At 39.5% G+C, this 16788-nt stretch overlaps 1 protein-coding gene and 1 non-coding gene across 2 annotated transcripts; one reads left to right on the plus strand and one right to left on the minus strand.

Moving 5' to 3' along the window:
• Positions 1-873: 873 nt before the first annotated feature.
• On the plus strand, positions 874-16045 carry LOC114180760. The gene is made up of 6 exons (XM_028067053.1): positions 874-2101; positions 2144-3072; positions 8768-9024; positions 9637-10033; positions 11051-11148; positions 16018-16045. The coding sequence occupies exons 1-6, from the start codon at positions 874-876 to the stop codon at positions 16043-16045; spliced, it is 2937 nt and encodes a 978-aa protein (XP_027922854.1).
• On the minus strand, positions 8957-9063 carry LOC114182802. The gene has a single exon (XR_003604238.1). It is a non-coding gene; the product is annotated as a small nucleolar RNA R71 (small nucleolar RNA).
• Positions 16046-16788: the final 743 nt, after the last annotated feature.

Below are 16788 nucleotides of genomic sequence, written 5' to 3' on the forward strand. Positions count from 1 at the left end.
AAACCCCCTATTTTTATAGTTGCTAGTTTTAAATTACATTTTTGAGAATCAAATATTTGAGATCAATTCCGTATTCGTTGTGAGACGACTCAGGGTTATCTTAACCCTAACTATTTTCTTCACTACAAACTGGCAATACTGAAGTTGCTAAAGTAGTGGTAATTTGATCGCCTAACGACAGCGATATCAAATTTGGCGCCGTTGCCGGGGAATACGGTTAGTATTTCTTTTATTTTGATTCTGTTTTTATTTATTTTATTTTAATTTATTTTATTTTATTTTTTATTTTTTTATTTTACGCATATACGTTTGATATAGTTTGTTATTTTGTAGTATCTAGTTTTCTGTTAATATATTCCAAGCAAATTTCTATTTTTGTTTTGATTAAGAATTTCTTTTAAGAAATTTTTTGAGACTAGTTTGGAAAACTCTGTCTAGGAAAGACTTGGTATTTAAGTTGTCCATTGTGACGCACCTCTCTTTCCTGGGAGTAGACCCAACGACATCTTAACTCATTTCTTTCTTGAAATCTTTCTCCAAAACAAGAATAGGAAGAAAAAAAATACACACAGGGAAACACTTTCAGGTGGACCTGCATAGTGCATGACTCGGGCCAATCCGGGTCAATTTTATCAACTTGATTCAGAACTTGAAAGGAACTTGCGTAAATCACGTAGGAAACTTGATCTCAGGTGTTCTACTGAAGGAGCACCATCATCATCTGAACCTACCACTGAAAGTGTACCACTAGAATCACCTCCGGTGATTAACATATCTTCTGATCCATCACCTGAACCAGAAATTCAAGAAGATAGAATGGAAGAAAGAACAATAAGAGAGTTGGCTTCACTGGATGCAGCAATTACACAAAACATGTGCATCCAATATCCAGATGGAGAATGTGAGCTTAAGTCTGGGTTAATCCATCTTTTACCCAAATTCCATGGATTAGCAGGAGAAGACCCGTACCATCATTTGAAGGAATTTCATGTTGTTTGTTCATCCATGAGACCTACAATAGTGACAGAGGAACATATCAAGCTTAAGGCTTTTCCATTCTCATTGCAAGATGCCGCTAAGAATTGGTTATACTGCCTTCCGCCAGGATCCATCAATACTTGGGAGACTCTGAAAAGATTATTTCTGGAAAAGTTTTTTCCAGCATCTAGAGTTGCTGCTATTCGCAAAGATATTTATGGGATAAGGCAACAAGAAAGAGAAAGTCTTCACGAGTATTGGGAAAGATTCAAAAAGTTATGTGCTTCATGTCCTCATCACCAAATAAACGAGCATCTCCTCATTCAATACTTTTATGAGGGATTGAGTATCATGGATAGACAAATGACAGATGCTGCAAGTGGAGGGTCATTGGTGGACAAAACGCCAACAAATGCAAGACAATTGATTGAAACTATGGCATCGAACCATCAACAATTTTCCACAAGGAGTAATTCTATAACTCTATTGAAGGGAACCCATGGAGTAGAAGCTTCATATGTTGCAGATCACAAGAAATTAGAAGGGAAGTTGGATGACTTAGCAGCCATGGTAAGGACCTTGACAGACTTACAGAAAAAGCCTATCCCTTCTACTTTATGTGGAATTTGTGCTTCTACTAATCATCCTACAGAGGCTTGTTCTATGTTAAAAGAGACAGGGACGTTAGACAATGAACAACCTCAGGCATATGCTGCAAACATCTATGGCAATAATAGACCACCTCGGCAGCAATACAACCATGATTTGTCCTCCAACAAGTACAACCCAGATTGGAAGGAATATCCCAGCCAGAAATGGGGAAATCAACAGCCTCAACACCAACAAGTCTATGTTCCACCTCAACAGAGGCAACAACCACAACCAGCGACAACCTCTGGTGATTCAAACATGGAGGCAATGATGAAAATGATGGCTGACATGATGAAGGGACAAATCAATGAGTTGAAACAAACGATGGAAGCAACCAATCAAAACTTGCAAAACCAGATTGGACAAATGGCAAATGAGTTAAATCAGATAAAGTCTCAACAAGGCTCGAGCAATTTGCCTGCACAAACTGTAATCAACCCGAGAAATGTAAGTGCTATTACTTTAAGATCGGGTAAGCAAATACAAGGTCTTGGGGATGCCCAAGAAGATGAAGATAAGGACAATGAAGTTGTACCTAATGATGAAAGAGGAAGATCAGATGAAGCAACACAAGTAACATCTGAGATGCCTACACCCAGTGATAACTCCAGGTTGGTATCCCCTAATACTTCCTCTGAAAATCTTTCTCCTTATTCTCCTCCTCCTCCCTATCCAAACCGTTTGAAACCAAAAACTAAAAAGATGGAGGAGTTAGACAAAGAAATCCTGAATACTTTCAAGAAAGTGGAGATAAACATTCCTTTGTTGGATGCTGTGAGACAAATTCCTAAATACGCCAAGTTTCTCAAAGAATTATGTACACATAAAAGGCGTATTATGGACAAAGAGGTAGTGAACATGGGAAGGAATGTCTCTAGCTTAATTAAGAAGCCTGCAGTCAGAATGCCGCAAAAGTGTAAGGATCCAGGTATGTTTTCTGTTCCCTGCATTATAGGAAGTACTAAGTTTGATAATGCTATGTTAGATTTAGGAGCTTCCATTAATGTAATGCCTTTATCTGTTTTTACTTCACTTCATCTTGGACCTCTTAAGTCTACTGGTGTGGTCATTCAATTGGCCAACCGTAGCACAGTTAACCCTGCAGGTGTGCTAGAAGATGTGCTTGTCCGTGTGGACAAGTTAATTTTTCCTGCAGATTTCTATATCTTGGACATGAAGGATGATGAAGGAATGAGTTCAACCACAATCATCTTGGGAAGACCATTCATGATGACAGCACGTACCAAGATAGACGTGCATGCAGGATCCTTAACTATGGAGATAGGAGATGAGAAGGTGCAGTTCAACGTGCTAGAAGCCATGAAGCACCCAATTGAAGACCATTCTTTGTTTTGTATTGATTTATTGAGTAATGTAGTGAACAATTATGCTTTTGGACTTTTGGACGTTTTATCTGGTTTTTCTTCTTCTTTGGATTTTTCTTTTTCGAATATTTCGGGCTCAATTTTAGACGAAGGAGAAAATTGTAAAACAGGTGATGTTGAGGACGCGGTGTCACTATTTGATACCTCTGTGGCGTCCAAGTGTGATGCTGAGGTGGCTGAAATTACCTTAGGCAGTAAAATGTTGCCATCTGTGGAACAGCCACCCACTTTGGAGTTGAAACCTTTACCATCTCATTTGAAATATGTTTATCTTGAAAGGGATGGGAAACTCCCTGTTATTATATCTGCCTTGCTTACTGATGAGCAGGAACAAAAGCTATTGCAGGTTATCAAAGATCACAAGCGAGCAATAGGCTGGACTTTGGCAGATATTCCTGGTATTAGTCCTTCTTTCTGCATGCATAGAATACTCTTGGAGGAGGATGCTAAGCCAGTGAGGCAACCTCAGAGGAGACTGAATCCTCAGCTGATGGAAGTTGTGAAGAAAGAAGTCACCAAGTTGCTACAAGCAGGTATTATATATCCCATTTCTGACAGCACTTGGGTGAGTCCTGTACATGTGGTCCCCAAGAAATCTGGGATCACCGTGGTCAAGAATGAGAAGAACGAGTTGATTCCTACTCGTATTCAGAATAGCTGGAGGGTCTGTATTGATTATAGAAGACTAAACCAGGCCACCAGGAAGGACCACTTTCCTTTACCATTCATGGACCAGATGTTAGATCGATTGGCAGGTAAGTCTCATTACTGTTTTCTTGATGGATTCTCTGGGTATTTTCAGATTTGTATTGCCCCAGAGGATCAACATAAGACTACTTTTACTTGTCCATTCGGTACATATGCTTATAGGAAAATGCCATTTGGCCTTTGCAATGCTCCTGGAACATTTCAGCGATGTATGATGAGTATTTTTACAGATTTGTTGGAGCATTGTATTGAGGTTTTTATGGATGATTTTAGTGTATATGGTTCATCTTTTGATCACTGCTTGTCTAATCTTGCTAGAGTCTTGGAGAGATGTGAAGAAACTAACCTTGTTCTAAATTTTGAAAAATGTCATTTTATGGTGGAACAAGGTATAGTTTTAGGTCACGTTGTTTCCAAGAATGGTATATCTGTAGATCCTGCTAAAATAGATATTATTTCACAATTGCCTTACCCCTCTTCTGTGAAAGAGGTTCGATCTTTTCTTGGACATGCAGGATTTTACAGGAGGTTTATCAAGGACTTCAGCAAGATAGCCAACCCTCTCTCCAACTTGTTGCAAAAGGATATAGTATTTGACTTTGGAGAGAGGTGCAAAGATGCATTTGATACATTGAAAAAGGCGCTTACCACCACTCCTATCATTCAGCCACCTGATTGGACATTACCATTCGAGTTGATGTGTGATGCATCAAACTTTGCAGTAGGAGCGGTGCTTGCACAAAAAGATGGGAAGCTATCACATGTGATATATTTTGCTTCCAGAACGTTGGACACAGCGCAGGCTAACTACACCACGACTGAGAAGGAATTATTGGCTGTTGTGTTTGCCTTGGACAAATTCAGACCTTATATACTTGGTTCCAAGGTAATTGTTTATACTGATCATGCAACATTAAAATTCCTTCTGAAGAAAGCAGAGATCTCTAACAGGGAGATTAAAAAGATACTAGAGAAAGTAGTGAAGCCTAGTCGAAAGGATTGGGCCACAAGATTGGATGAAGCACTTTGGGCACACAGGACAGCCTACAAAACACCTATAGGTATGTCACCTTTCAGGGTGGTTTTTGGAAAGGCTTGTCATCTACCTGTGGAGATTGAACATCGGGCCTATTGGGCCGTGAAAGCATGCAACTTGGATTTGGAAGAAGCAGGAAATGAGCGAAAACTTCAGTTGCAAGAACTAGAGGAGATTAGGCTTGCAGCCTATGAAAATTCAAAGTTCTACAAAGAGAAAACCAAGAAGTTCTATGACCAAAAGCTTGTGGCTAGAAAGGATTTCAAGGTAGGCCAAAAGGTGTTACTATACAAATCCAAGCTTGGTCACATGAGTGGTAAGTTGCGTTCTACTTGGGAAGGACCATACATTGTTACAGAAGTCTTCCCTTATGGAGCAGTGGAGATCAAGGAAGAATCTTCAGCAAGAACTTTTAAAGTTAATGGGCATCGTCTTCGGATATTCAATGAAAATCAAGATATGCTGAATAAGACGATGGATGGGATGAACTTGACTTCTCCCTCATACCTTCCACCTTGAGGAGGTAAGTACACTTCATACTTTTTCTTTGCATTTTATACATATTGAATACATTGAGGACAATGCATGGATAAAGTGTGGGGGTGTGGGGAGATTTCCCCCTTTTCTGTTTTTGTTTTCTATTTGTTTTGTTTTTCCTTTTCTAATTTTGCTTTCTGTTTGTTTTTATTAAAAAAAAAAGTTTCTGTTTTCAATAAAACATATTGACATTGGATTTTTGGATTTGATTTACTAATTGGAACGGTCATAATTCTGGGAAAATAAAAGTCATGTGCTATGAATGGATTGTTTCTGTGATTTACTAATTGAGTTGATTTGAGAGTTTCTGGAATAAATCTTTTGTGAAAGAGTTTTTGACCTTGTGAGTTTTGAGCTTTATTGTAAGGATGAACTACTGTGTGTCATTCCTATTTTTCTTGTGTGATTTGCTCATGTCTTGTTGGTACTCAAATGTTTAGCTTGATTCTGTTGTTTTGCATCTTAGGTGAACATGCATGATTTGATATGACTGAGGCATTTCTTGTTTTTAGCTACTTGGCCAAATAAGCTAACCATAACATTGATCCATTGGTAGCCCCTTGAGCTTAAACCTCTTTTTCTTGTTTTGAGCATACTGTTAAACCTTAAAAAGAAAAAGACCATTTTTTTCCTTACCTTAGGGAGAAAGAAGGAGCTAGTGGATTATGTTGAGATTGGTTGAGGAATAAAGTGTGGGGGTGAGTATTTCCCCCACAAAGTTGTAAAAATGGCAAAAAGGAAAATAATTGTTGATTACAAAGTGTTGAAATGAAAAATGATTACTGTCTGAAAAAGAGAAACAAAGGATAAAAGAGAAAAAAAAAGGAAAAAAGAAGAAGAAGTAAAGATTGTTTTTGAAACTGTGCTCCAAAACTCTTTCTTCCTTACTATTTCAAAAAACACACAAATCCTAAAGTTTTTCCTACCTTTGCCTTAGCCTCATCATAACCTGTTAAAAGTCCTCATGATTTTTGAATGCATATTTTCTGAAAGCTGTGAATATTAGAGTCTTGCTAAGCATTGAGAGTGTTTACTTGCATGGGTATTTTGAGTGAAAACACAAGCCAAAACACTTGAGCGAATCTTGGTGAGAAAATATATATTTAACTTGAGTGTTCTTTCATATTTGATTATCTTGTAAACTCAAAAGATTAACTCATGTGTGAAAAACAGAATTTTATCCATTTGTTTGTGCATGACAACATGATTTCTAGAAGATTGATCTGTTTCCATTGGTATTCATTTCTTTAATCCACTGAAAATATGGAATAAAAGACCTCAGAAAAGAGTTTTGAAATTGTTCAATTTTGCCCAGGAGTGCAAAAGGATAAGTGTGGGTGTGTGATGAGTTCAAATTTTTGCCCTCATTTAATATTTAAATTTGGGGATTTAATTGAATTTTCTGTGCTTAAAGATTGATTTAATTAGGATTTGTGATTATTGGATTTATTGAGTAAGTTTGGTAAAAGTGGCGTAAAAATTGATTTTAGTTGCATAAAATATTATTGGATATTCTAACGTTTGTTAATGCAGCTGAAATTTATTTTTGGTCAATTAATAGTGTGATTTTAAAATGTTCAAAGTTACAAAATAAGTCCAAAATCAAGAAATTCTGAAAAAGAATAAATCAGGAGCTAAATGCACCCCCAGTTTTTACTTGCAGACTCCTTTTAAAGTGGACCACCAAAAACCTGTTCTGCACCCCCAGTTTTCACTAAGTTGCACCCCTCCTACCACTTAAACTCCACTAAACCAGATCATGCCATGTGGCAATCCCCACCTTTTAAGATTAGCCAACCATAAGCCGCCACGTGTCATAATCCCCACCTCACCAAATTAACCAATCAGATTCTGCCACGTCATCATCTTCATCTCCCAAAACCCTAACCCTAGTTTCCCTACCACCTTCCATCACCATGGCAGCCACCACCGTCAACTCGCCGGAGTTCCACCACAGTTCGCGCACCTACCACCATCGCGCCTCCGTCTTCTTCGCGCCACCATCTTCTCCCGCGGCCACCACCGCACACAACACCATCTTCTCGCCTTCGCGCCGCCGTCACGAACCATCCTCTCCATTCTCGCAACCTTCTGCAACAACGTCCACGGACCACCGCGCAGTTCACCACCTGTTCTGCAGCCACCGCGAGCTCGCCGGAGCAGCCACACGTCGGAGCAGCCGCCGTCACGAGGGAGGGAGAAGAGTGTGAGAGAGAAACCCTAGTTCTGGAGAGAGACGCGCCACGTGTCAGGCTGCTATTGGACAGTCAAACTGGTCAACTGGTCAACTCTGGTCAACTGGTGAAAGTCAGCAGTCAACTCTGGTCAAAACTGCAAATATGGTTAAAAGAGAGGGGCAGAATTGGAAATTGGACAGCAATTAAGTTGCTAATTAATTAATTAAATAAAAATAAAAGATTTTAGCAACTGACAGATAAAGCCCAAAGTCCAGTGGAAGCCTATATAAAGAGACTTAAGGGAGCAGAAGCGGGGGAACTGACAATTTTACAACTCATAGCTTAGACACTTAGAACTCTCTAGTTTTGGCAGATACCGTCTCCACCACATCTCTCATTCTTTCTTTTATTTTCTTTCTTTCATATCATCATGTATTCCATCAAAGCCATGGAGGGCTAAGCTTTTAAGGGTTGATTCCACTGTAATTTCTTAAATGGATTCTGAGGTTAGATGAATTTATATGTTTTGTTATTTTGATTATTGTTGTGGTTTTTGTTTATCTATGTCCTTTGCTTCTTAATCGAATAGAGAATAATGATTTTAAATCTACATGCATGCTAATCATATGAGTTAAGAGGTTTTTAAATAAAATTGAGACTTTACTTTGATTTTGTTTAGAAACTTTCATTTGATTAAATAAGTTTTTGCCAATAATTGAGACTTTAATTTGATTAGAGGTAATTACTTTAACTAAAATTAGTCAAGACTTTACTTTGATTAATTAAGTTTTCTATTTGGTAAAGAAACAAAGGAATAGACATGATTAGGCATAGTAAAATTAATTGAGACTGTACTTTGATTAAATTTACTATGGACAATCTAAACAATTCTCACTTTTAATTGAGATTGTACTTTGATTAAAAGTGAGGATGCCAACAAATGAATTGAGTCTTTACATTGATTTATTTGTAAATCAACAACAATAATTAATTTAACAATAATCTCTAGATAACCAATGAAGAATCTTATTTAGAAAAAGCAGTGAAATTGACCTATTTACTATTACTGTGTTTACAATCTTCCCTGTCATTTTCTTTGCATATCAAAACCCCCTATTTTTATAGTTGCTAGTTTTAAATTACATTTTTGAGAATCAAATATTTGAGATCAATTCCGTATTCGTTGTGAGACGACTCAGGGTTATCTTAACCCTAACTATTTTCTTCACTACAAACTGGCAATACTGAAGTTGCTAAAGTAGTGGTAATTTGATCGCCTAACGACATTGAAAAAGGCGCTTACCACCACTCCTATCAAGCCTGCAGATGTACAAGAGGATCATGTATATTTGAAGGCTTTCCCTCATTCTTTGGAGGGTAATGCGAAAGACTGGCTGTACTACCTAGCACCCAGGTCCATCACAAGCTGGGATGACCTGAAGAGATTGTTCCTTGCCAAGTTCTTTCATGCTTCAAGGACAACAGCCATAAGGAAGGAGATTTCTGGCATCAAGCAGCAATCTGGGGAGACCCTTTATGAGTATTGGGAGAGGTTCAAGAATCTCTGTTCAAGCTGTCCACACCATCATATTTCTGAACATCTCTTTCTGTAGTATTTTTATGAAGGCTTGCACCACATGGATCGAAATATGATTGATGCCGCAAGTGGTGGTGCCCTTGGTAACATAACCCCAGTTGTAGCCAGACAACTAATAGAGAACATGGCTTCAAATTCTCAACAATTTGGCACAAGGAGTGATGCCATAGTTGTTAGAGGTGTTCATGATGTAGAAGCAGCCGAGTACACAAAGAAGTTGGAAAGTAAGATTGATGCTCTTACTACACTGGTCAATCAACTTGCTTCCAATCAGAGAGCTCCAACTGCAAGAGTTTGTGGCCTTTGTACATCTGTTGATCATTTTACAGACTCTTGCCCAGCATTGCAACAACAAGCTTCTTCTTTTACACCAGTTGATACCCCTTAGGCCTATGCAACAAATATTTTCAACAACAATAGGCCCCAACAGCAACAACAAAACCACCATGATTTGTCAACCAATAGATATAATTCAGGATGGAGGAATCACCCTAATTTGAGATGGGGAAACTAGGGTAACCAGCAGCCCCAACAATTTCAAAATGTGCAACCACCTCCACAACAAAGAGTTGCACCTACACCACAAGCTGCTCCTGTTCCACCTGTACCCACACCAGCTCCTACTGCAGCACCTGCACCTTCTTCTTCTACTTCATTGGAAGAGTTAGTAAGGATGATGACCCTTCAAAATATGCAATTCCAGCAGGAGACTAGGGTCTCAATCCAGAGTTTGACAAATCAAATGGGGCAGATGGCCACTCAGCTAAACCAGGCACAAGCTCAGAATTCTGACAAGCTTCCATCACAGACGGTGGAAAATCCTAGGAATGTGAGTGCCATTACTTTGAGATCTGGGAAGAACATTGAAGTTCCCACTTCCGAGCCTACACCACCAAAGGAAGCCGACCCTGCCACACTTCAGAGAAAGCGTGATGCTCATGCAGCTGGTCCTTCCACATCTGGTGTGACTTCTACACCTTCCACCTCTACTGCTGCACCTTCCATACCTCTTCCTTTCCCTCCAAGAGCCATTCCAAGCAAAAAGATGGAAGAGGTTGACAGGGAGATCTTAGAAACTTTCAGGAAGGTAGAGGTGAACATACCTCTATTGGATGCCATTAAACAGATTCCCAGATATGCAAAGTTCTTAAAGGAGCTATGCACGCACAAGAGGAGGTTAAAGGGAAACGAAAAGATCAGCATGGGCAGAAACGTGTCAGCATTGATAGGTAAATCTGTTCCTCAGATTCCTGAGAAGTGCAAGGACCCAGGTACATTTTGTGTACCTTGCATCATAGGTAACAATAAATTTGAAAATGCAATGCTTGATCTTGGTGCTTCAATAAATGTAATGCCTTTGTCTATTTTTAAATCTCTTTCTCTTGGACCCATGCAACCTACGGGTGTGGTGATTCAGTTGGCAAATAGAAGTGTTGCCCACCCCGCAAGTTTGGTTGATGATGTTTTGGTTCGTGTCGGTGAATTGATTTTCCCTGCTGATTTTTACATTCTTGACATGGAAGAGGGATTTTCACATGGTTCTGCACCAATCATTTTAGGCAGACCATTTTTGAAAACTGCACGAACCAAAATTGATGTCCATGCAGGTACTTTGTCCATGGAGTTTGATGATATTGTTGTGCGATTTAACATTCTGGATGCCATGAAACATCCTTCTGAGGATCATTCTATTTTTCACGTGGATATTATTGATGATGCTGTTGATGGATTGATTTCTGATTTCCACTCTTTGCATGCATTAAAACATTCATTCGTGTCTGAGTTATTTGAATTTGCATGCATTGATGTTCTTGATTCTGATTTTGCTTCTGATTCTGATGATGCTGAATATGATGTGGATAATGTTGAATCTAATGAGTTTGACTCTCTGGATGTTGTACCTATTCACTTTGATGTTATACAATCAGGTTGCACTAACCATGTTGCAGGAAGTACACATGCATCTGATTGTTATGCTTAGGTACAAGCTGTGGAACCCACTTCTCCCTCCCTTCTGGTTCATGATATTCAGCCAGCATCCAGTACTCCAAAGTTGAAACCACTTCCAGACAACCTTAAGTATGTCTACTTAGAGGAGGAGGACAAACTGCCTGTCATCATTTCCACCTCCCTCACTGCTGAACAAGAGCAGAGGTTGTTGCACGTTCTTAAAAAGCATAAGAAGGCAATTGGATGGACATTGGCTGACATCCCTAATATTAGCCCATCAACATGCATGCACAGGATATTGTTGGAAGATGGAGCAAAGCCAGTGAGACAGCCACAGAGGTGACTCAACCCTGTCATCTCGGATGTTGTAAAGAAGGAGGTGACCAAGCTTCTACAAGCTGGGATCATCTACCCCATTTCTGACAGTCAATGGGTCAGCCCCATCCATGTTGTTCCAAAGAAGACAGGCCTCACTGTAGTCAAGAATGAAAAAGAGGAGCTAATTCCAACAAGAGTGCAAAACAGTTGGAGAGATTGCATTGACTACAGAAGGATAAATCAGAAAACCAGAAAAGACCACTTCCCCCTGCCTTTTATTGATCAGATGCTTGAGCGCTTGGCAGGTAAGTCCCACTATTGCTTTCTTGATGGGTTTTCTGGTTATTTTCAAATTCACATTGCACCTGAGGACCAAGAGAAAACCATATTCACCTGCCCCTTTGGCACTTTTGCCTATAGGAGGATGCCGTTTGGCCTATGCAATGCTCTGGCACATTCCAGCGATGCATGCTAAGCATTTTTAGTGATTTTCTTGAAAAATACATAGAGGTGTTTATGGACGACTTTACTGTATATGGGTCCTCATTTGATGCATGTTTGGATAGTTTGGACAGAGTTTTAAACAGGTGCATCAAATCTAACCTTATTCTCAATTTTGAGAAATGTCATTTCATGGTAGAACAAGGCACAGTATTGGGGCACATAATTTCAAAAAAGGGCATTGAAGTTGACCCTGACAAGATCTCAATTATTTCACAATTGCCTTACCCCTCTTCTGTGCGAGAGATTCGTTCTTTTCTTGGCCATGCAGGGTTTTACAGGTGCTTCATTCAAGACTTCAGTAAGAAGGCCCTCCCACTGTCCAACCTATTGCAAAAGGATGTTGACTTCATCTTTGATGGAGGATGCAAAGAGGCTTTTGATTGCCTCAAGAAGGCCCTGACCACAACTCCAATCATTTAGGCGCCCGACTGGACAACCCCATTTGAGCTTATGTGTGATCCATCCAACTATGCATTAGGGGTTGTTCTAGCTCAAAGGATTGATAAGCAGCCGAGGGTAATCTACTACGCCTCCAGGACATTAGATGCTGCCCAATCAAATTACACCACAACAGAAAAAGAGCTCCTCGCGGTAGTTTTTGCACTTGAAAATTTTCTATCTTATCTGCTTGGTTCTCCTATTGTTGTGTTTACTGACCATGCAGCTCTTAAGTACCTGTTGAAGAAGGCAGAATCAAAACCTCGGCTGATAAGATGGATGCTCTAGCTCCAAGAATTTGATTTGGAGATCCGTGATAAAAGCGGAGCACAAAACCTGGTTGCAAATCACCTAAGCAGGATTGAGAGGTGTATTGATGATGCTTCACCGATCCGAGATGATTTTCCTGATGAAAGTTTGTTGACACTCTCTACTTCTTCCTCCCCTTGGTTTGCTAACATTGTTAATTATCTTGCTGCTTCTGTTTTTCCTCCCCTAGCATCCATAGCTTAATGTGATAAACTCAAGAGCGATGCTAGGTATTACATTTGGGATGACCCCTATCTGTGGAAAATGTGCAGTGATCAGGTTACCAGGAGATGCATTCCGGACCATGAGATTGACTCGGTCCTCAAATTTTGTCATTCATCTACACCTGGTGGTCACCTTGGCACACAGAGGACAGCTCGCAAGGTGCTAGATTGCGGATTTTATTGGCCCACCATCTTCAAAGATGCGTGGAGGATATGTAGCACGTGTGAGGAATGCCAACGAGCAGGAGGAGCCATTTCTTGGAGACAACAGATGCCTCAACAACCCATGTTATTTTGTGAGGTGTTTGATGTCTAGGGTATAGATTTCATGGGCCCTTTCCCTGTCTCTTTTGGTTTCACTTACATCTTGTTTGTTGTTGATTATGTTTCAAAATGGGTGGAAGCCAAAGCCACTAGAACTAATGATGCTAGAGTTGTTGTGGACTTTGTTAGGTCTCACATATTTTGCAGGTTTGGAGTTCCTCGAGCTATTGTTAGTGACCAGGGCACCCATTTTTGCAACAGATCCTTGGGGGTTTTGCTTCAAAAGTATGGGGTTGTGCACAAACTTTCTACACCATATCACCCCCAAACTAATGGGCAAGCTGAGATCTCAAACAGAGAAATCAAGAGGATCTTGGAGAAGATTGTGCAGCCCAACAGGAAGGATTGGAGCAATAGACTTGAGGACGCTCTATGGGCTCACAGGACTGCTTACAAGGCACCTATAGGGATGTCTCCTTATCGGGTTGTCTTTGGTAAGCCATGCCACCTTCCAGTGGAGATAGAGCATTGAGCCTACTGGGCTGTCAAGTCATGCAACTTCTCTCTTGATCAAGCTGGGGAGGAAAGGAAGCTGCAGTTGAACGAGTTGGATGAGATCCGTTTGGAGGCATATAAGAACTCTATGTTCTACAAGGAGAAGACCAAGATATTCCATGATAGCTCCATTGCTAGAAAGGAGTTTGTTGTTGGTCAGCAAGTTTTACTGTATAACTCCAGACTTGGACTCATGGGGGGTAAGTTGAAATCAAAGTAGATTGGTCCTTTTGTTGTCACTAATGTTTATCCTTATGGTGCAGTTGAAATCAAAAGCCAGTCCACAGATAAGAGCTTCAAAGTGAATGGGCATCGTCTTAAGCCATTCCTCAGCAATCCTGCCTTGGTGGATACTGTTGTGGAGGAAACTTCCCTGCTTGACCCCACTACTGTTTCACCATGATTTAGGGAGTTTTCTTTCCCTTTCTTCTTTACTTTTATTGCACTTGTCTAGGTCTGTCTGTTGTTGTTTCCTTTTGTTTGATTCGTTTTTGTTAATTTGTGTTAGTTAGTGTTATGTTTTTGCTTTCTGTTTGGAACACTCACTTCACTTTTGGAGGATGAGTTGTTGGTTATTCTGTGAACTGATATCCTTGCTTTGTCTTTGCATGTCAAGTTGCTTTTGGAATTGTTTTATCCTGTGTGAGAATTTGAGCCACTCTCTGTTCTTTGTTGTGTGATACCGCCTCTTGAATGCTTGCACAGTGGCCTTGGCTTGACTCTTTCTGATACTTTCCTGATACACATGCATGTTGGGATATGATTTAGGCAATTTTGTTTTATGAGCCTATAGCCAGATGAGCCTACCTTGAACTATTTCTGTTGATACCCCTTTTTGAGCATGCATACCCTTTCATTATTCTACAGCTCATTACAAGCCTTTAGCCTAAAAAACCATGATTATTCCTACCTTAGGAAATTTTGGAGCTTTGGAATTGTTTTGGGAATGGGTGCTCAATTAAGTGTGGTCGCGCACAACAAGTGTGGTTGTGCGCGCACTTGTTGTTGGTTTTTGGAATTGCTCATTTGTACACCAAAGTGGGATTTCAAAATTGTTATTTCTCTACATGTTCTTTGTATAGAAAAAAGAAGAAGAGAGAAAAAACAAAAAGAAAAGAAATAAAAAGGAGTTTGGATTTGAGCATTGTGTGAGAACCGAAGTTGGAAGTGTTGGTGTTTGGGATTACTTTCATGATTGATTGAGACTTATTCCCCATTGCTCCTCTATTTCCTTGGTTGCTTAGCTACTTATCCATATGTTCCATACCTTGTCCTCAACCCCATTACAACCTTGAAAAGTCTTTCTGATCTTGACCTGCATGTGTTTCTGGTTTGGTTGTTCGTTCTAGAGGTTTGCCAAGTCTGTTTGATGTTTGTTTTTCAGGGGTGCTTTGAGAGTAAATAGTAGCCTAGAGATTTGAGTGATACAATGCATATTTCGTGAGGTTATGTTGCTTTCAAATTCTCTCCTTGAGCTGAACTGAGTACTTGACATGTTTTGAATTGCTTGGATGATGTTCATGGATAACTTGCAACTTTGAATCCTCTTGTGTTAGATGTGTTTCCATTTGTTTGTGTCGAGTCTATTTGTCTTGTGTCTCTCTTGATATGTTTGTGTTGTCCTTGCTTTGCTTTACTCTTTAATTTTGCCCAAGAGTGCAAAAGGGTAAGTGTGGTCGATTTTGATGAGTTATTATTTTCTTCCATTCCACTAGCCTTTGTGTACCCATTAGACAGTTGATTAGTGCTTAATTATTTATCATTAGAGTGTTTTTCATCTGTTGGGCTTTATTGGGCCACTGTTCCGAATTTGGACTAATTTCACATTATTTGGCCTAATTTTTGTTTTTAATTATTTTTAGGTATTTGGGTGAAGCAAATTTTGGAGCTTGGACATTAATATTTAGTTGAAGAGACTTTCCACATCATTCCATGTCATTTCCACGTCAGCAAAGTCAATGGGTCAACATTTGAGGCCCAGAGTGGCATTTTTGTAAATCTGAGTGGCAGAGTGGCAGTTTTGTAATTATGAGTGGCAAGGGTGATATGACCACGCAAATTAGGTCTGCATGGAGGAGGCCGCCACTTGATCTTCTCCATTCTCTCCACCTCCATTTTTTTTCGTGCTCCAAGCTTTCATGGATGCCTCCCCTTGCGGTTTTTCACATTTTTGGGTCATTTTTACCGTTTTTATGCACATTTGACAGCACCCATTGAGGGTTTTGCGTTTTGATTTCGCTTTCTACATTGGGCAGCTCGTTTTGTGATTTCATTGAGTTGGAACAATACCCATTCATGGGGTTTTCGCATTTATATATGATAGCACCGTTTTGCATTCCATTTAAGCTTTGAAATCTCTATTTTTGCTCTTAAATTGCGTTTTCAGATTTAGGGTTCTTGGTTCTGTTTTGTGATTGTAGTTTTGAAATGTTTAATTGTTCATTCTCTATGTGTAGCTAAGTTTTTCGTATTGGTTCCTTGAAGAAACTAATTTGAAACCATGAGGTTAATGTTTTGCAATGCACTCCAATTCCTATTTTATCTTCATCATCGTATTCAATTTCGTAGCTTTGAATGAAATGGAATTTGTGATGCTTAATCGTGGGTTCATGTTTTGCACAATTTCAGAATCCTTGTCATGCTTAGTGAGTTCCGGTTTTGGCCACAGTTGCTTAATCTGTGTGTGTGTGTGTGAAATTAAAAGAATGATGTGTGCTATGCTTAATGGCATAATGAAGTTGTGTTAATTTTCGCATAGTTGATTAATTCAGATTTCATGAGAATAAAGTGGATAAGAGAATTGATTTAGTTACCCGTGATTGGTGGATTTTTAGTGGAATCAAGGAACCAGTACATTTTGAATTCTGTGTTTAATTCAGTTTTGGTGTTTTTATTAGAATTTAGCAAAGTTTTGTGAATCTGCCAAACCCCCCCCCCTTGTGTTTTATTGTTGTGTTCATCTGGAAATTTGGCTTTGAATGAAAATATTGGTCGTTGGGAGACGACTTGGTTCACTTTCATATACTATATTTAATATGTTTTAATTTGGTGGGGTACGACCTCTATCACCTATTATCTATTTTTGTTCCTTTATTTTCATCTTTTATTTTAGTTGTGAGTACTTGTGCTAGTACTCTGATACCCAACAGTGGTACCA

Source organism: Vigna unguiculata, chromosome 4, assembly GCF_004118075.2.
Source record: "Vigna unguiculata cultivar IT97K-499-35 chromosome 4, ASM411807v1, whole genome shotgun sequence".
In the NCBI taxonomy this organism is placed as follows: Eukaryota; Viridiplantae; Streptophyta; class Magnoliopsida; order Fabales; family Fabaceae; genus Vigna; species Vigna unguiculata.

Bases quoted from the DNA above. Each gene is read 5' to 3' on its own strand.
- LOC114180760 (XM_028067053.1), top strand. From the start codon at position 874: ATGTGCATCCAATATCCAGATGGAGAATGTGAGCTTAAGTCTGGGTTA. The intron at 10,034-11,050 runs GTGACTTCTACA...TGTTATGCTTAG, and splicing joins CTGGTCCTTCCACATCTGGT to GTACAAGCTGTGGAACCCAC. The intron at 11,149-16,017 runs GTATGTCTACTT...TTGCGTTTTCAG, and splicing joins CCACTTCCAGACAACCTTAA to ATTTAGGGTTCTTGGTTCTG.